The sequence below is a fragment of the Diceros bicornis genome, chromosome 1, assembly GCF_020826845.1.
Source record: "Diceros bicornis minor isolate mBicDic1 chromosome 1, mDicBic1.mat.cur, whole genome shotgun sequence".
NCBI classification, from domain to species: Eukaryota; Metazoa; Chordata; class Mammalia; order Perissodactyla; family Rhinocerotidae; genus Diceros; species Diceros bicornis.
Genome location: NC_080740.1, coordinates 52,331,748 through 52,353,503, shown reverse-complemented (window position 1 = coordinate 52,353,503; position 21,756 = coordinate 52,331,748). Strand labels below are relative to the sequence as shown.

The 21,756-nt window shown below is 38.1% G+C and overlaps 1 protein-coding gene across 1 annotated transcript in view; it reads right to left on the bottom strand.

Moving 5' to 3' along the window:
- HSPA4 (heat shock protein family A (Hsp70) member 4) overlaps positions 1-21,756 on the bottom strand; it is a 46,876-nt gene that overhangs the window by 9,069 nt on the left and 16,051 nt on the right. Inside the window, exons 4-13 of the mRNA XM_058540350.1 lie at positions 21,618-21,740; positions 17,922-18,021; positions 16,773-16,906; positions 14,308-14,552; positions 5,060-5,136; positions 3,702-3,853; positions 3,083-3,189; positions 2,503-2,636; positions 1,309-1,490; positions 227-316 (exon numbers count right to left, since the gene is read on the bottom strand). Of these exons, the coding sequence (XP_058396333.1) occupies positions 227-316; positions 1,309-1,490; positions 2,503-2,636; positions 3,083-3,189; positions 3,702-3,853; positions 5,060-5,136; positions 14,308-14,552; positions 16,773-16,906; positions 17,922-18,021; positions 21,618-21,740 (1,344 nt within the window). The remainder of the gene's footprint in view (positions 1-226; positions 317-1,308; positions 1,491-2,502; positions 2,637-3,082; positions 3,190-3,701; positions 3,854-5,059; positions 5,137-14,307; positions 14,553-16,772; positions 16,907-17,921; positions 18,022-21,617; positions 21,741-21,756) is intronic.

Here is a 21,756-nt window from a genome sequence, read left to right as displayed (position 1 = left end):
TAGTAAAACTAGGGCTTCTGAGTGCTTTCTTCCCATATACCAACTAGACTACAGTTCAAAGACCATCCTGCCAAATGTACCTTCCAAGAACACTACAAAATCTTGCTTAAAAGCTGTTCAAAAAAATGAAGAATTCCTGATATAACTACCTTCCAAGACATGGTATCTCAGCCAAAACCATGTATGTGAAGAGACTGCAAATCATACTCTAAAACACAACTTATACCTCCATTTCTTCAGACTCTGCCTTATTTTCTGCTGGCGTCTGCTGTTGTTGCTCTTCAACATGTGGTTCCTCCTGGTCCACTTGCATCTTCTGAAAAACAAGTCACATCAAATTCTGAAACTAGGCAATACTCAGCAAATCTTCATGACACACTGACAAAATTCCATGCCATGGAATTCCTGCTCAATTACCAGTAATCAGAAGACCTAGACTCAAATTCCAGCTATGAGACATATTACTTAGAACATGGACATTTTCCTCTCTGGGTCTCAGCTAATACATCTGTACCATGGAGTTAACACTTGTCCTGCCCTACCCTTATATAAATAGCAGTGGCTGTGGAACTGCTCTGTAAACCAAAGTAGTACTCAGAGTGCAACAGTGTGGCAATATTTAACACAATATAATCTGAAGAAAGCTTGAGTTTCTCCAAGCTCCCTCATGAGTAAATCTCTCTCCAAAGTCTTAACTTTTTCAAGCAGTTTTTAAGTCAGCCTTTTCATCCTCAAAAGGAGAGGTGAACACCTTGAGAACTCTGTTGAAACACCAAAGCCTAACAATAATGATAAAGAAGGGAGAAGTCTGTGGAGACCCTGGATCACCTTGGGTCTCCAAGGTGGCTTGTAAAACTACTGATATCTGGGCCCTAGCCCAGACCAACTTCTAACAAGATCTGAGGATGAGACCCAAACATCTGTAGTTTCACAAAGCCTCGATTTTGATGTACAATAAGGACGAGATCCAGTGCGTGATTCTAACAAATGAGTGTAAAATCTATTATTCTTGTGAAAATAATCAACTGAGACTCATAGCCTTCTTCAGTAATCAGAAAGAAACAAGGATAACTCAAGTTAAGAAGTACATGGTCTGAAGGAGGAAGCCAACTACGTTCCCTTTCTATATAAATTCTGTGTAAAGACTTTGCTGCTAGTTCATCCATGCTGGGGGAAGGAGATAAATGCAAACCACTCTCAGCAGCTCTGTCACAATGTTCCTCCTCCCTGGTCACTCAGTCAATTTGTTAGAATTTCTAGACAAGTCACTTCCGGGCCATCATAAACGGTATAAAATGTCCAGATTACCTCTTCCTCCTTCGCATTCTGATCTGTTTCCATTGGTTCCTCATTTTCCTCAAACTTGTGCACTTCCACTAGAGATGCACTGGACACACTGAAAATGCCATGGATATTTACTCGAACCTTGACTTTCACTTTTGAACTGGAGCCATCAGACTGAGGAGTGACTTTCTGAACTGAAAACTGAGCTAGGGACATATAAGAAACAAAAAAAGAACACATAACCTGAGAGGACAGATTCAAACTTAAATATATGTCCATATTGCCAGGTTATGCCCATTTCTCAATGATAGGTCAGTAACACGATACTTCACATAAGCAAAGTGGGTACTCTCAGAATTTAGTAAATCATCAGATTTCTGCTTCCTCTTTCACATATAGTTAAATTGTTATTATCTTATCCCAACTAAGGACTCAAACACCTCCTAACCCTCCAAATGTTTCCTTCCCTCCAGCCCCTTATTCCAATTCAACTTTATATGCTACTGCCAGATAAATTCCTAAAACAGATTTGTCACATTCTCCTCTACTGAAAAAAAACCCCCAATGATCCCATAATGCTTCTATAATTTATAAGAAACTGCCATTTCTAAATTCAGTTACTATACCAGGATTTTACTAAAATTTTTTAATTCACAAAACTCTGCAAAGTATAAATTATCTTCATTCCTGTTTTACAAAGGAGGAAAACAGAGTAGGTTAACTTTCCACAGCTTCTAAGTGCCATTCAGGATATTCCTAATACTTTAGCCATGTATTCCAGGTCTGTAATTATCGTGTAACTCTAGTTTCTCTCTCAACTGGTATTATTTCCAAATTATAAGATTTTCTCAGAGTCTGTGAAGACACGGCTCCTTAACCTATGAGACTGATATCACAATTTCCTAACGATTTTCTGAGTGCATCTTATAACTCTATGATAGGGTCAGAATTGAATTTTTTTAACTCCTTTCAGTATCTAGCACCACATTATGCACAAGGTATACTCACAATGTGCATTAACCAAGAAATACTGCCCACACAATAGGAGATCCAATTAAATAATGACCATCCTGCTGTAGTTCAAAATCTGTTAACAAGACTGGAAGAGGTATTTTTCTGTGATCTAAAATACCCAAATTTCAGAATACTGTACTTGCTCTACTATCTCAGTTCTTCCACGTGCACATAATTTTTTTTTAATTCCAGCTCTTTACTTACCTATAGCAGGATCTGGATAGGGCAAATCTGGAGGAGAGCAATAATAGGCCTCAAGAGTGAAAGGTTCCTTTCTATAAAATGTGAGTACTCTAGAGAAAGGAGCAGCATGATTTTTGGAAAAGACTTCACAGTCACTGAATGGAGGAAGAAGACAAAAACACACAAATTTAGGATATTCCCAACATTTTTACTCATGTTCTAGGTTTGTCATTATCATACAGCTCTAGTTACTCCTCTCAACTGGCATCATTTCCAGATTCTAAGAGTGACTGAGAAAAGAAAATATATACATATATAAATATATATAAATACACATTCATATACATATATATAAAGTCAGTTTTTAAAAAAGCAATCAGTACATAAAAGGCACCAATTATTTCATTAGGATCAAGTTGAGGAAACTAAATAGGGACACAAATTTATTCTTACGACTAAGTAATCATAAGTAATCACTTTGCTTCATGCACTATAACAAAATGTTACAGATTTCTGTTAAGTTGAAATGGAGCATAGTATTTTACTCAGACTTAACACTGAGTTAACTTGAAGTGTAAAAATGATTAATAAATGTTATTACCTTGACCCTTCTTCAGCTGGAGAATTCCATCTCAGAGATATTGGATATGGTACTACATCAGTGATAGAAAATTCTCTGACTTTGAAAGCAGGCGATAAGATTGCACACTAGAATAGTAATTTTTAAAAATTCCATTTGACAATATGAAGTGATATCATGAGATCTATAAATAATGACTTCAGAAGACCATCATCAATGGTTTTTAAATATTTACATTAATAACTTAATGGTGTCTGAATGAGCGGTTTTACAAACTTCTACCATTTGTCAAATTACCTATATAATCTAGCTATTCTTTATCATTTTTTTATTAACCCCAATCTTTATTTAATTGAGGCACAACACTACTTCAAATGTAGACAATAGATAATATGCCAAACTTTAGTAGTATTTCAGGCTTACCTATGTTTCTAGTAAATTAATTCATCTTATTACATGTTATGGAGTATAATTCCATTTATGAAGCCCACCTCTGATAACCATTTTAAAACAAAAGTTTCAAAATGTGACCCTTGAGATTACCTGAGGTAACTTTAGATTATTAGTTAGATACATAAAACCACTGCCGTCTTATTACAATGACCTTTAAATGGCTACCTGTGAAAGAAAGAAAACTCACCTGCAGTGCACAGCCTCGAGTGACAGCTTCATCGGCATTTAGCGTCGTACTAAGTTCTTTACCAAAAAATTTGCTGATCTTCTCTTTCACTGCAGGGATTCGTGTCGCACCACCAACTATCTCCACTGCGTGAATATCTTCTTTCTTTAACTCTATTTTAAAATGATTAATATAGACATTTAGAGTAAAATAATCTTTAAATTAGTATTTTACAATGAAATAAAACAGCAATATAACATCTTATCACAACAAAATAACTCACAGATGTATAACAAAACCCCACCAACTCCTTTCACCCCCTCCACAACATGCACATGTGTGCACAGGTGTGCAGCATGTGGAAACAAGTAGGTATGTTTTGATGCTCAAAATAATGGGAGCAAGGAGGCACAAAAATATTGGGACTTAAGAGGTGAGGGACAAGAATGTCCTGCAGTTTGCAATCTCTGAAATAGTCCCACTCAAAGAACTGTTAAAACATGAATAGCTAAGCTAGCCATAAGGAAAACAAGAGGGCCTCAAAATAATAGGTTATCCCCACCATAGCATGAAAAAGAGGTATTCAGACGCACATCTAGCCACTCCAGCACTCCACATTATAACACAGGTATAGTATCCTCACATCAGAAGGAAAGAAGTTACACACCAAGGCTCTGCTGTCACTCATAAAACACCTCTTAATTTAATACCTTGTTTTCTGGTCACATTTTATGCAACAAACACAATTTGTTGAAAAGGGCTATTTAAAGAAATGGGCTATCTAAGTATGGAAAGAACATGCTAGTTTGCCATAATCGTTCTTATTTAAGACCTGAGCCTGTGTCAAGGTGACAATACATCTCAACAGTCTGAAACAGTCAGGAACTAACACAACAGTAGACCCTACGTAAACGTCTGTTGAAGGTTTGGGGAAAATTAGTAATGTATTCCTAAATCAAACTTCCACCTTTTAGCCCGAGATAAAAATTAAAGCATCCTATTAAAGTATGTGGTTATCACATCCTCCCTTTGCTCTATTTCTCATTCAGTAAAGGATTCACCGACAGAAAGAAAGCCTGAAAGACTACAGCAGCATTGCAAAAGACAATTTCTACCATCATGTAATAAGTGAGTTAATATCCATCTTTGAGTCTGAATTAGGTTTCTTGGGAAAACCTATTAGATTTCACTGCACATATTATAAAAAGATTACTTGGGGTGCGGGTTGGTACTCCAGGGGGAAGACACAGATAAAAAGAAGCTTAATATAGCACTGAAGTAATTCATATGATGAAAATTTGTATAACTGAAAAAAGTTATCAACAACATTTTCCAAAGAGCCTGAGATACATAAACAATTCAAACACAAAAACACTTACTGGCTTGTTCCAAAACACTACGAAGTGGTGGCTCCACTCTAGCTAAGAGATCATCGCACATCTCCAGAAATTTGCCTCTATGAAAAAAGCAACAATAGGTTAAATCATATTCCACTTTTATGTGAAATAAATGGCTATAATCAAAAAGACAGACAGTAACAAGTATTGCCAAGGCTGTAGAGAAACTGGATCCCTCATACATTCCTGGTGGGAATGTAAAATGGTGTAGCCACTCTGGAAAAGAGTTTGGCAACTCCTCAAAATGTTAAATGTAGCGTTACCATATAAGCCAGCAATTCCACTCTAGGTATATATCCAAGAGAAATGAAAATATGATCACACAAAAACTTGCACATGAATGTTCACAGCAGCGTTATTCAGAACAGCCAAAAAAGTAGAAAAAACCCTAATGTCCATCAAGCGTATTCAGCAATAAAAAGGAATGAATACAATAAAATACAAAAAGAAATGATACACATTAGAACATGGTTGAACTCGGAAAACATTATGCTACGTGAAAGAAGCCAATCGAAAAAGAACACATATTATATGACTCCATTTATACAAAATGTTCAGAAGAGATATATCCAGAGAGACAGAAAGTAGACTAATGGCTGCCTAGGGCTAGGGGAGGAAGAAGAAATGGGAAAGACAGCTAATGGGTACAGTTTCTTTTTTTTTTTAATTAATACACTTTATTTTTTAGGTCAGTTTTAGGTTTACAGAGAAATAAATGCAAACTACAGAGAATTCCCTTACACCCCTCACCACCTCCCCAGTTCCCCTATTAACATCTTGCATCAGTGTGGTACACTGCTGCCAACTGATGAGCCAACATTGATACATACGATAGTACAAATTATGGTTTTACAGCTTTTGACAAATACATAATAAGTATCCACCATTATAGTATCATACAGAATAGTTTCACTGCCCTAAAAATCCTGTGCTCCACCTAATCAATCCCTCCCTCCCTCTGAACCCCTGCCAACCACTGATCTTTTTACTGTCTCCATAGTTTTGCCTTTTTTGGGTATCATATAGTTGGAATCATACGGTAAGTAGTCTTTTCAGATTGGCTTCTTTTGCTTAGAATAATGCATTTAAGGTTCCTCCACATCTTCTCACAGCTTGACAGTTTCTTTATGAGGCGATGAAAATATTCTAAAACTGGGTTGGGGTGACAGCTGCACAATTCTGTGAATATACTAAAAACCCCTGAATTATACACTTTAAAAGTGTGACTTTTATGAATTACATCTCAATAAAAAGAAAAATAGTAGAGGTATAGAATATACTCACCAGAATGGTGAAAATTCAAGACTGCTAACACCAATATTGGTGAGGATATGTAGCAAATGAAACTCTTACATGTTGGTAGGAGTTTAAGATGACAGTTTTACTCCCAATAGCAAAAAACTGGAAAGAGCCAGTGTCGATCAATAGAGAAAAACAATAAACCTACAATGGCACACCAGTCAGCAATACACAAGAAGGAACAAATGATATACGCAACAACTATATGAATCTCAAGTTTTATGCTGAGTAAAAGAAGCCTTACACGAAAGATTACGTACTGTATGACTCCACTTATAAGAAGTTCTAGAACAGGTAATTTTAATCTATGGCCCCAAAAAATGAAAAATCACATTCAGTGGCTGACCCTGGGGATGGAAGCCTGAGGAAACTTTTCCAAGATGATGGTCTATTTCACGATAAGGGTACCAGTTATAACAATGTATGCATTTGTCAAAACTCAGCAAACAAAAACTTAAAACTTGAGTATGTCCTTATGTAAAAAATATATCAGGGGCCAGCCTGGTGGCACAGTGGTTAAGTTCACACGTTCCACTTTGGCGGCCCAGGGTTCGCCAGTTCGGATCCTGGGCACAGACCTACTCACTGCTCATCAAGCCATGCTGAGGCAGCGTCCCACATAGAAGAACTAGAAGAACCTACAACTAGAATATACCCCTATGTACTGAGGCTTTGGGGAGAAAAAAGAAAAAGAGGAAGACTGGCAACAGATGTTAGCTCAGGGCCAATTTTCCTAAAAAATATATATATGTCAAAAAGAAAAACCATAAAACACTGAACTCTGGTTAATATGCACACTTTAGTATTCTGGGAGAAGTGTACAGATAAATGGCTGCAATTTTTTGAGATGCATCAAAAAATAAAATTGATGGGTAGATAGAAGGATGGATAGATGAATAGATATGTCATAAAACAAGTATAGTTAATGTTATCAGTAGAACCGAAGTAGCAGGATAAAAATGTTCACTGTAAAATTCTTTCACTTTTGCTGCATATTTGAAAATATCCATAATAAAAACATGAAAAGCAAAGGTGCCAAGAGGACTCTAGAAAAATGGCAGCAGCAGTACAGCTTTTTTTCTTTTTAAAAAGTTTTACTGAAATATAATTCACATACCACAGAATTCACCCATTTAAAGTGTACAATTTAAAGGCTTTTAGTATATTCATAATTAATTGTGCAACCATCACCACAATCAACTTTTAAACATTTAAAAAATTTTAAAACATCACCCTAAAAAAGAATATTTTCATCACCATTAACCATTATTCCCCCAATCCCCACTGTTTCCCCTAGCCTACGGCAACCACTCATTCTAGACATTTCATATACTTAGAATTATACAAAATGTAGTCCTTTGCAACTGATTTCTTTCATCTAGCATAAAGTTTTCAAGGTTCATCCACGTTATAGCATGTATCTGTACTACATTTTTTTAATTGCCAAATAATTTTCCATTGTATGGACATACCATATTTTGTTTATCCCTTTTATCAGTTGATGGGCATTTGGGTTGTTTCCATTTTTTGCCTATTATAAGCAATGCTGCTATGAACATTCGTGTATGAATTTTTGTGTAGACATGTGTTTTCATTTCTCTTGGTTATATAGCTAGGAGTGGAATTGCTGAATCATATGGTAACTCTATGTGTTACCTTTTGAGGAACTGTCAGACTGTTTTCAAAATAGCTGCATCATTCTAGATTGCCACCAAGCAGTGTATGAGGATTTCTCCACATCCTCTCCAACATCTGTCTTTTTTTGACTATAGTAATTCTGGTGGGTGTGAAGTGGTATCTCATCGAGGTTTTGATTTGCATTTCCCCAACAGCTAATGATGTTGAGCTTCTCATGTCCCTATTGGCCATTTGTATATCTACTTTGGAGAACTGTCTATTCAGATAGACAATTTTTTTTAATTTGGTTATTTGTCATTTTATTATTAAATTGTAATAGTTCTTTATATATTCTAGATACAAACGGTATAGTTTTTTAATCTTCATATCCCATCAAATAAATATACAGAGCAACTACGATAGGTAAACCAAAAGCCCATTAACATCTACAACAAAAACAGTGTCCCCCACAAACCCCAAAACACAAATGGGTAGAAACCAACCACCAATAGTTACAATTCCTGCACAGTATCAGCATCTGTGCAAAACAAAGCAGAAGGAAACAACAGGACATAAAATAGACTTGAAAACTCCAGAATAACCAAATCTCAACAGGCCAATTTGAAAACAGCAGCTGAAACTAGGAGGGGCTGGCAAACTCCAAAACAAAAGAGTATAAAAGGTCTTCAATACCGTGTATAAGAACCATGGCATGTTGAGGCTGTGTCCCACATACAGCAACTAGAAGGATGTGCAGCTATGACATACAACTATCTACTGGAGCTTTGGGGAAAAAAATAAATAAATAAAATTATAAAAAAAAAAAAAAAAAGAACCATGGCAAATGGGGCCCAATAAACTCTCTACAATAACTAACTTAAAGTTCCCTTCAAGGAAAAAGGGCCACAATGAGGAAAAACTGCTAAGAAAATGCAAATTGAAGAGAATAACAACAGTAGAAACAAAAGAAAACAGGATGGAGGGAAACAAATCAAAGTTAAGAAGCCACATTTTTTAAATATTTCATAAAAACTAAAGAAGGCACTCTGGAACATGGAAATTAGAAAACCTCTTCAATCACATTTTCCTTCTAAAAGTTCAGGAATACTTAATTCACATAAAAACAAGTAAAAGAATAGGCAAATCCACAGAGACAGGAAGTATACTGGTTATGGCGTAGGGATCAGGGAGAAATGGAGATGACTGCTAATGGATAAGGGGTTTCTTTCTCAGGTGATGAACACATTCTAAAATCAGATTGTGTTCACTGTTGCACAACCTTGTAAATATATACTTAAAAAAACGCCAATGGATTGTACACTTTAAAAAGACAAATTTTGGGGCCGGCCCTGTGGCTTAGTGGTTAAGTGCGCACGCTCCGCTAATGGCGGCCCGGGTTCGGATCCCGGGCGCGCACCGACACACCGCTTGTCTGGCCATGCTGAGGCCACATCCCACATACAGCAACTAGAAGGATGTGCAACTATGACATACAAACTATCTACTGGGGCTTTGGGGGGGGGAAATAAATAAATAAATAAATAAAAAGACAAATTTTACAGGGCCAGCCCTGTGGTGTAGTGGTTAAGTTCATGCGCTCCGCTTCGGCAGCCTGGGTTCATGGGTTCGGATACTGTGCACAGACCTACACCATCTGTCAGCAATGCTGTGGCGGCGACCCACATACAAAATAGAGGAAGACTGGCACAGATGTTAGCTCAGGGCAAATCTTCCTCAGCAATAAAAAAATAAATAAATCAGACAAATTTTACGGTATACGAATTACGTCTCAGAGGAAAAAACAATACAGAAAATGAAAGAGCAACAAATCAGAATTAGAAAAACTCAGAAAAGAATTAGAGGGCGGCCCCGCGGCTTAACGGTTAAGTGCACGCGATCCACTGCTGGCGGCCCGGGTTCGGATCCCGGGTTCCCACCGACGCACCACTTCTCCGGCCATGTTGAGGCCGCGTCCCACATACAGCAACTAGAAGAATGTGCAACTATGACATACAACTATCTACTGGGGCTTTGGGGGAAATATATAAATAAATAAATAAATAATTATTAAAAAAAAAAAAAAGAAAAGAATTAGAAATAAAAGAACAAATGTCAGAAATGAAAACTAACCTAGAAAGGACACAGGAGCCAACAAACACAGCAAACAATGGCTTAAAGGAATGACTGGACATAGAACGGCAAATACAGAACATAGACAAAGAAGATCCAACATAGTTATGCAGGAGTTTCTAAAGAAGAAAATCAAAGCACAAGAACAGAACAAATTCTGACCAACGTAATTCAAGAAAACTTAATTGAAATTTCAAAAGCTGTGAAACTATATACTGAAAAGGCACACTGCATACCTGGGAAAAACTGATCCAAAACAACCAACACCACAACATATTCTAGTAAAATTATTAGACTTTCAAGAAAAAAAATTGGGGTATCTAGCAAAAAAGAACAAGTAACATATAACTGAAAAGTCTGTTGCTGTTAGTGCCATCAAGCCAATTCCAACTCCTAATGACCCTGTGTACAGCAGAGCGGAACCTGTCCAGTCTTTTTGCGTCACCTCTCACCTTCCAGTGCTATCTCAGACAATGCTCTGCAGCTATTCATAGGGTCCTGAAAAGTAGATTGTCACAATTTGACGGTAATGCTATGTAACAAAAGAAAACAGAGCATTACTCCATTTAAGATACTCAAAAAAAGAATACAAGCTAAGGACGTTATAGTCAGCTAAAGCGACTTTTAAGTATAAATGTGGGAAACTCATCAACATTCAAGAACTTAAGGAACACTATTCACACATGCCACTCTTTAGGAATCTATAGAAGAACGTCCTTCCAACAACCAAAATGATGAAGAGACATTAACACAAAATTAGCAGTAACACAATGAGATACCACTTTATACCCACCAGGATAGCAATAATCAAAAAATTTGAAAATAAGTGTTAGCAAGGAGGTGGAGAAGTTGAAATCCTTGTACATTGCTGGTGAGAATATAAAATGGTGCAAGTGCTGAGGAAAATAGTTTGGCGACTCCTCAAAAAGCTAAACATAGAATCAGCATATGACCCAGCAATTCCACTCCTAGATATATACCTAAAAGAAGTGAAAACAAGATAAACAAATACTTGTTCATGAATGTTCATAGAAGCACTATTCACAATAGCTAAAAGGTGGAAACAACCCAAATGTCCCATCAACTGATAAACGAATAAATAATATGTGCTAAATCCAAATGGAATATGATTTGCCATACAATGCAATGAAGTACTAGTACATGCTACAACATGGACGAACCTTGAAAACATTGTTAAGTGAAAGATGCCAGACACAAAAGAAGCCAAACACATAATGTATGATTCATTTATATAAAATATCCAGAATAGGAAAATCTATAGAGATAAAAAGTAGATTGGTGGTTGCCAGGGCCAGAAGTAAAGGAAAATGGGAAGTAACTGCTTAATGGGTATGAGGTTTTATTTTGGGGTGATGAAAATGTTTTGTCACTAGATAGAGAAAGTCACTGCACAACACTGTGAATGTACTAAATGCCACACAGTTGTTCACTTTAAAATGGTATATATGTGAATTTTATCTCAAAAAAAGAAAAAAGCTCATTAGAAGAAATGCTATAATGTCAGAAATAATCTGGTTTCGTTAGCCTAAAAAAAGACTGCTAGTGAGCATTAAAGACTAAATGAAGACTATAGAATAGAGAATATAAGAGCTATATGCTCTGACAATATAGATACAGTACAACTGTTTTTTAAAAAAAAAAGCAGGGGCCGGCCCAGTGGCGCAGCAGTTAAGTGTGTGCTCCACTTTGGCAGCCCAGGGTTCGCAGGTTCAGATCCCAGGCACACACCAACACACCACTTGTCAAGCCATGCTGTGGCAGCGACCAATATAAAGTAGAGGAAGATAGGCACAGATGTTAGCCCAGGACCAGTCTTCCTCAGCAAAAAAAAAAAAAGAGGATTAGCATGGGATGTTAGTTCAGGGCTAGTCTTCCTCACCAAAAAAAAAAAAAAAATTTAACTGTTTTCAGTTTCTAATAAGTATTCAGCAGTACCCCTTATCCACAGTTTTAGTTACCCAGGGTCTGAAAATATTAAATGGAAAATTCCAGAAATAAACAATTCATAGGGGCCAGCCCCATGGCGTAGCGGTTAAGTGCGTGTGCTCCGCCGCTGGCGACCTGGGTTCGGATCCGGGCGTGCACCGATGCACCGCTTGTCAGGCCATGCTGTGGCGGTACCCCACACAAATTGGACAGGCACGGATGTTAGCTTAGGGCCAGTCTTCCTCAGCAAAAAGAGGAGGATTGGCACGGATGTTAGCTCAGGGCTGACCTTCCTCACAAAAAAAATAAATAAATAATTCATAAGTTTTAAATTGCACGCTGTTCTGAGTAGCATGATGAAATCTTGTGCCGTCCCACTCTGTCCTGCCCAAGATGTGAATCATCCCTTTGTCCAGCATATCCATGCTGTATCAGCTACCCACCTGTCAGTCATTTAGTAGCCATTCTGGGTTATCAGATCGACTGTAGAAGTGTCACAGTATTTGTGTTCAAGTAACCCTTACTTCACTTAATAATGGGCCCAAAGAGTTACAGTAGTGATGCCGGCAATTCAGATATGCCAAAGAGAAGCCGTAAGGTGCTTCCTTCAAGTGCAAAGTTCTCAACTTAATAAGGAAAGAAAAAAATCGTATGCTGAGGCTGCTAAGATCTACAGTAAGAATGAATCGTCTATCCATGAAATCATGAAAGAAAAAGAAAGTCATGCTAGTTTTGCTGTTGCACCTCAAACATGTATATATAGGAAAAAACACAGCATAATATAGAGTTCGGTTCTATCCGCGGCTTCAGGCACCCAGTGGGGGTCTTGGAATGTATCACCCTACGGATAAGAGGGGACTGCTGTAAACTACTTCTATTTGGCTCTTATAATCACACAACATTCCACTAAGAATTGCCGAAATACATACTGACTGGTATGCTCCTATCACAGTCCTCCCCATTGTCCTAACACACACACACACAAAACTGCTTAATAAAAATGAAAACCATCACTTTCAAGTAGAGGGAAAGGTGACTACAAATTTAGTTACTAGGCACAATACTCTAATCGTAGCAGATTAGAAGCAATTCCAATTTCATCTCAATTTTTTGAGGATACCTCAGGCCACACGGCCACACTTCCCTAAACAAGCCATCAGTCTTGCCTAAATTTCACCAGCAGAGTTCAGATCCTAAAGAAAATCTCGGGCCAGCCCCGTGGCTTAGCGGTTAAGTGCACGCGCTCCGCTACTGGCGGCCCGGGGTTCGGATCCCGGGCGCATACTGACACACTGCTTGTCCGGCCATGCTGAGGCCGTGTCCCACATACAGCAACTAGAAGGATGTGCAACTATGACATACGACTATCTACTGGGGCTTTTGGGAAAAAAAGGAGGAGGACTGGCAATAGATGTTAGCTCAGAGCCAGTCTTCCTCAGCAAAAAGAGGAGGATTAGCATGAATGTTAGCTCAGAGCTGATCTTCCTCACAAAAAAAAAAAAAAGAAAAAGAAAATCTCACTTTCATCATCCAGGCAACCCAACCACACAACAGTAATATTCTGGTTGTTTCTGAGAATAGCCCTGAAACGTCAATTACCCAGAATTCTTGTAGCACTGTACAAAAAGAGCTGCTGTCCTCAAGTGACCCTAAACTACTCAAAAACACCAATTTCTGAATCAATGACTAAATCAAATTCAATATAGTTCTCCATTAAAGCACTTTGCCCTGATTTTATGAAAACTGACAACTCACATATAATACATGCACATGTAAAGAAATACCAACTTTCCGGAATATTCAATTAATCAGAACAAAAATATTACTCTACATTATTAGAATAACCAAACCCAACCTTTACATAAAAAGCAAGATCCTGGGGCCGCCCAGTGGCATAGTGGTTAAGTTCTGCGTCCTGCACTTCGGCAGCCTGGGGTTCCCACGTTTGGATCCCAGGCACGGACCTACACCACTCCTCAAGCCATGCTGTGGCGACAACCCACAAACAAAATAGAGGAGGACTGGCACAGATGTTAGCTCAGGGCCAGTCTTCCTCACAGAAAAAAAAGAAGCAGGATCCTGAAGGGCCTCTAATTTTTACCTATATAACTGAAGTTATCATATAACAACCATGATGACTTCAAAAATTAGCTGGTTAAAGCTAATATAAGTGAAGAAAAAGCACAGTTCAGCTTAAATCACGGTTCAGTTTAACATCAAATTATTAATATGGTTACCTATTCATAGTTCCAGATACATCAACATCATTCATAAAGCATTCGATGCTCAAAGGGAGGTCTGAACCATTTGCACTCATCAATTTCTTGAGTTTCTCACACTCCTGAGACAGTCGTAATAATGCACGGATTTTGGACTTTATATCTAGCTTGTATTTCTTCCCAAATTCTTCACAGAAGTGATTTACTAACACCTCATCAAATTTTCTGCCTCCCAGTGTTGTGTCAAATGCAGTGGCCAGAACCTTAGAAAAAAGATAATTAATTCAAAAATTAACCAATCAATTTAAAATTTTATCATGATACATACTTAACTGGTAAACTGTAATAAAAAGAGAGGAAGACATTAAGGTTGAAACAAGGCAAGGTGCATGTGTCATTTAACCATTGTTACAATCACTGTGAAAAGAGACATTATAATCCCTGATTTATAGATGATGCTACAGGCCTAGACAGATCAGATAATCTGCAGGTCACAAAGCTACTAAGTGGTAAAAGTGGAATATATCTTCTCAATTCCAAATCCATGTCCTCTCCATTATACCAATCTGACTCCAAACAGCAATTACACACCCAAGGCCAAATACACTAACATGTCACGTACACAATTCTAGTCTCATTACTATCACAAAACTGTGAATAACACCAAAGGCCCAGCTCTATGCAGTTTACTACCAGGAAAGACGCTAAGGCCTTAACTCACACCAATTTGTTTTTATTTAACACAGAAGTCTAATTAGCTTGGGTTATCCATTTTCCAAATCTCCAGCTCTGCTACGGGTGGCCCGGGTTCGGATCCCGGGCGCACACCGACGCACCGCTTCTCCCGCCATGCTGAGGCCGCGTCCCACATACAGCAACTAGAAGAATGTGCAACTATGACATGCAACTATCTACTGGGGCTTTGGGGGGAAAAAAAAAAATAGAGGAGGATTGGCAATAGATGTTAGCTCAGAGCCGGTCTTTCTCAGCAAAAAGAGGAGGATTAGCACGGATGTTAGCTCAAGGCTGATCTTCCTCACCAAAAAAAAAAAAAAAAAAAAAACCACAATCACCTCAAAGAATGCTAAATATCATGAGGAAATTTTCTTAATAGGTTAACTGAAGAAAAACAGGACACTGAACTGAACACAGCATAATTCCAATTTTGTTTTCTTAAAAGACTAAAATGAAATACACCCACCTGTTAAGAATAGTAAGATTATGTTTTTCCTTTACACATAAACATTTTCCAAGTTTGGGGATATTTTTATGAGTATTTTTATAATTAAACTTTAATTATAATTGGAAAACTAACAGGTGACAGCTGACAGTGAAGGACAATTTGGGAAAAAGAAAAAAAGCAGATGATCACTAATACACATCACTTTGATCCAAAGCCAAGGTATGGCCAGTATCTTCTGTTTAAAAAGGTCCAAGTATAGAATGGGTTTTCGAAATAATTCTGTTAGTGATTAAAGTAAAGTTTCAACACTGAGAACTACACTTGGTCCATCATTTATATCTGTAAAGATCACAAACCTCTCATTTCACAACCATCCCAAAGATTTGCTTTCTTATTTAAAAAAAAAAAAAAACTAGAAACAATAGAAACCAGAATATAAAGTGGAACCAAGTCTAGTTTTCAAAGAAACAGGACTGTAACAAACAGTCTCAAAATGCCCTCCAAACCTAACAAATACTTGTTTTGGGACAGACAGTCCCTCCCCACCAACCCCCAAATTGGAGAGAGAAAGCCAATTTAGACCTTGGCACCAAGAACCCTGATATAGAACCCGAATACTTAAAGCAAGTACTCAAAAAAATCCTTGGTTCTTAAGCAAATCCTAGATAAAATCGCCTAGCTACAGGATTGATTTTATATCCCATTTTGGAACTAGCATATACCAGCAAATTCAACTGTGACCATGATCACCCTTCTGGCCTCTCCTTGCCTTTAACACCACTCGACTTCTCTGTGTAGAAAACTGCTTTCTCCAAAGCTCTAAGCTTTCCAGAAATCTAGAATATCACTCCTAGTCTGGTTTCGTTTGGACGTTCAAGTTTCTAATCCCTCCACTCTTTTACCAGAATAATCAAAACCTTCAGAGCAAGAAGAGAATACCTTTATCATTTCCTCAATTCTCAGTGTACAATATACCAAGGGACTACATGTTAAAGAATCCTAATAAGCCTGCAAGGTAAGCATTATTTTCCCCACATTATAAATAAGAAAAATAAGGCTCAAGAATTTTAAGAGCTTTTTCCTCAAGATCCATGCTCTTTGCTTCACACCATGTCAACTCTTGGATAAATTATTAGGGACTTTACAACTTCCACCCCAACCCTACATATCTAGTTTATAGTTCAAATGGCAAGTTTCCATCAGTGAAACAAAATTGTTTAAGCAATTCTTTCAATTGTCTGTCATAAATTTCTAATTACCATACACTTATAATACAGTCTTCCAGAAAAAATATACTTACTTTAAGTTTTCCTCTATTAAATGCACATACAGAAACTTGATAAGAAGAATGCCCCATGTCTACAAAAACTACATTTCTTGGTTTCTCTTCTAAGGCAGGAAGATCTTGCTTATAGATTCCATACGCAAGAGCAACTACACAAGAAAAAAAATTAAATTCACCATATTATCATTTAAGTAGTAAACTTAAAATTCATTTAAATAGGAAAAAACAGATTTTGTATATAGTGAATGGAGCCACATACACACTATGTTTTAGAAAAAATTAAATACTTGATAAGAACTTTATAGGGCTGGCCCCATGGCTTAGCGGTTAAGTGTGCGCGCTCCGCTGCTGGCGGCCCAGGTTCGGATCCCAGGTGCACACCAATGCACCACTTCTCCAGCCATGCTGAGGCCACGTCCCACATACAGCAACTAGAAGGATGTGCAGCTATGACATACAACTATCTACTGGGCCTTTGGGGGAAGAAAAGGAGGAGGATTGGCTATAGATGCTAGCTCAGAGCCGGTCTTCCTCAGCAAAAAGAGGAGGGTTAGCATGGATTTTAGCTCAGAGCTGATCTTCCTCACCAAAAAAAAAAAGAACTTTATAAATTCTTTATAAAGAACTTTACTCTTTGCATAATTCGTTCATGAAGAACATTAACTCCAAAGAGTTAAATGGTGACATTCACTTTGGCTTCCTTTATGCTTCCAATTTCCAATTCCAGTTCCAATGATTTTGGCAATTTTTCCCAAACCACTTTCTCAATTTTTCCAAACACATTTTCCCAAATTTGTTCTACCTTGTGCCATCTCAAACATTCCCACATATCCTGCCCCTGAGATGTTGCTTTACATCCCATTCCTCTGACTGCACCTCCATAAGTCAAAGAAAAGGCCAATCTTTAAACTAAAGCACTGCTCCAAACAGACAATACATGTGTTCCTTTCTAAAAAAGCATGTGATTAAATACCAAAATAGGTGCTATGAGGATACAGAAAAAGTACTGGTCAGATGAATTCTTCACATGTGACAGAGCATCCAAAAATACTATGACATATAGGTAGTAAGCATGCTAAGCAAAATAAAGAAGAAACTCTAGCGTTTTAAGACTTCACAAGTTTCAAGTCTAAGCAGAAATTTCAGTTAGTAGTCCCTCTTTACCTGCAGTAGTTTCATTCATTAATCGCAGGCAATTGAGACCAGCAATCTGTGTTGCATCCATCACTGATCGTCTTTCTGCATCAGTATAGAAGCAAGGAACCTACAAAAAAATTTGAAAGTTTACCATATTATGGAGATTCCTCATTTAAAATGCACCTGCCAAAAAAGTCAGTATAATCCAGAGACGCCCTCAAATACCTACAACAGTTTATTCTGTGTATGATCAAGGAAGTATTCCAAACCAGGAGGGAAAAGTTAGAATACTCAATAAGTAGTGGTGGGACAAATGGACAGCCATAGAGAAAGAAAATACAGTTGAATCCCTACTGCACCCCCATACCAAAATGTATTTCAAATCAAAGATTTAAATGTTAAAAAAAAAATCATGAGTACCAGAATGAAAGGGAATTTTTAGTATCAGAGTAGGACGGGATTTCTAAATATAACACAAAACTCAGTAGAAAAAAAGGGCAGGAGGAGGATTAACAAATTTGACTCATAAAAAATTTCTAATGACCAAATGGGGAAAAATATTTGCAACTCACGTCATAAAACGGCCAAGAGCTAATCTCTCTAATATATTAACAACTATAAATCAAAATGAAGACCACAGACTCAAAATAAAACAAGCAAAGGACAGGAAGCTTTTACAGAAAGGGAAATACAAAATGGGTCTTAAATGAAAAACTGTTCAACTTCACCTAGAGTAAAATATTAAAATCACACACACTTTGATAGCATAATTCACCAATTAGAATTAGCTAATACACCAACATGCTGGGCTGCTGAGGCTGTGGTCAAACAAGCCCTCTCATACATTGCTGGTGGAAGTGTAAATTAGTACAAATTTTTTAAAAGGCAATTAACAGCTGTTAAAATTACAAATACAGGGGCCGGCCCGGTGGCGTAGCGGTTAAGCGCATGCGCTCCGCTGCTGCGGCCCAGCGTTCGCCGGTTCGGATCCCAGGCACACCAACGCACCGCTTGTCAAGCCATGCTGTGGCGGCGTCCCATATAACATAGAGGAAGATGGGCACAGATGTTAGCCCAGGGCCCATCTTTCTCAGCATAAAAGGGGAAGATTGGCAACAGATGTTAGCTTATGGCTGATCTCCTCACACACACACAAAAAAAATTACAAATACACATATCCTTTGTCCCAGCAATTACATTTCTAGAAATTCAGCCTATAAATCCTACAAACATCACATAAGAGCAAAACGATATTTGTTCAAGTTTACTTATTGCAGCATTATTTACAATTTAAAAAAAACAAAGAAATGGGAAACAACCTGAATGTCCAACAAAAAGAGACTGGTTAAACAGATTACTGTACAAGCGTAACTAGAATACTCTGCAGACACTATAAGGAATGAAGTACGTCTTCACTGCTATGGAACAAATACAAGATAAATTGTCCAAAATTTGTTAAAATAAAAATGAAAGTAAAAAAAAGACCTATACAGGGGCCGGCCCAGTAGCGTAGTGGTTAAGTCCGGCACACTCCACTTTGGTGGCCCGGGTTTTCAGGTTCAGATCCTGGGTGCAGACCTACACCACTCATCAAGCCATGCTGTGGCAGCAACCCACATATAAAGTAGAGGAAGACTGGCACGGATGTTAGCTCAGGGCCAATCTTCCTCATCAAAAAAAAAAAAAAAGATCTATACATATTTGCTTGGGTACTTAACAACCTCTGGAAAGATCTGTAACAAAGTGGTAAAACTGGTAACCTCTGGGAAGGAAAAACTACTTACGAGTAGCAGAAGGTGCTAAAGCTTCCTATACACTTTTTTACACATTTGATTTTTGAACACTGGGGCTATCACTACCTTCCCCAAAAAATAAAGTCTGTTTTCACAATAATCAATTTATAAATACAGCAAAATACATCCAGGTTCCATTTACATAGCAATCAGATATACCATAGTACCAAGAGCTAGAGCAGTGACTGTGCAGAGTAGAGTTCACATTGAGGCCAGAGACTGCTATCAGAAAGGCCCAATGGCAAGCTTGGCCCTTTCCTGGCATATAGGAACTTAAATGATAAACAGTTCCCTAAAGTGATAGAAAAATTTCCCTAAATGATAAGAGTAGCTCACTGTGCCTAAACTGTACAACACAGTTATGCTGAATACCTACTTTCCTTCTGGGAGTCTGGAATTCCGGTACATGCTAGGCATAGGGTGCCTATACGACTGACCACCAATAGAAACTCTGGATTCCTAGGCTCAGGCAGAACTTCCCTGGAGTATGACATTTCACACGTGTTGTCACAACTTGTTGCTGGAGGAATTAAGCACATCTGGTCTGACTCTGGAAGTCACTCTTGGAAGGGGACTCTTGGAAGTTTGTGCCAAGTTTCCTCCAGACATTGCCCATCACCTTCTCCCTTTTGTTGATTCTGCTTTGCATCTTTTCAATGTAATGAATCTTAGCCATGAGTATAGCTATAAGCTAAGTCCTGTGAATTCTCCTAGAAAATCACCAAAACTCAGTGTTGTCCTGAGAACCCTCAACAAATGACTTAATACATCACCTTTTAACTTGATTCCAAAAGCTGGAAAAGCCACTCAGGCATTCTGCCATTTAACATAAATTTTACTTCTACACTAAGCATAATGCAGGATCAAAGTTAGGGCACTAGATGGGGGAAACAAGGACAAATATAAGAGACCAATAGAGAGTTGGGAAAAAGCAGAAACCATCTAAGAAATACAGTGCCTGTATTGAATCTGAGCTCTTTTAAGAGAAATAACATTTCTATTCTTAGAATCCCCAAAATGCAGCACATAGCCATAATCCAATTCTTCCTGACAAACTTGAGTTCTACTTCACTAGAAAACCAAGAACCAAGGAATCCACCAGACAACAGACTGTGTGGTGAAAAAGCCACCTAACAGTCCTTGCTTTGCCAATCAATGCACCAACATTAAGACCAAAGAGGGCCGGCCCCATGGCTTAGCAGTTAAGTGCGCGCGCTCCGCCACTGGTGACCCAGGTTCGGATCCCGGGCATGCACCGACGCACCGCTTCTCCGGCCATGCTGAGCCCGTATCCCACATACAGCAACTAGAAGGATGTGCAGCTGTGACATGCGGCTATCTGCTGGGGCTTTGGGGGAAAAATAAATAAATAAAAATTTAAAAAAAAAAAAGACAAAAGAAGCCACAGAACTAAAACTGCAGAATGAGGAGATTCAGTGGCAAAGCCAATCCAACTACTCAAATTTCAACTGTCCCTAAGGACTCCACCATACTATAAGCATAAAGCTACAAAGAGCCAGGCTTCCATCTAAATAGGAATACGGAAAAGACACTACTGCTGACTTACCTCTAGTGCTAGATACATTAGAGAAAGCAAAGATACAGAGATAGAAATGGCTAAAAAGACTGTTTCTAAGGGAGAGTATTCAACATACGAGTGGCTACCGTGTGCCAGGCACTATGCTAGGTGCTAGAAGAAATCCAGGAAGAAATGATATTTGAAATAAGCCTCTAAATAGGTAGAATAACAGAGGAGGGCTGAGCAAAAACTAGTGGGCAGAAAATATTTAAGAAAATGAAGACTAGTTTGATAAATTCTTAAAATAACCATTACAACCTAAGGCAAAAAGCAATTTTATTTGCAGTTAACAGCTTTCTTCTCTCTGCTTCTTTATGCAAGTTCCCAATAATGTGTAGAGATCAAACTCACCGAAACAACACAGTCCACGACAGGCTTCTTAAGAGCACTTTCTGCCGTCTCCTTCAGTTTGGACAAAAGCATGGCAGTCACTTGCTCCATGGTAAAATTTCGCTCTTCCTCCATATATCTCACCTGCAATAAAACAATA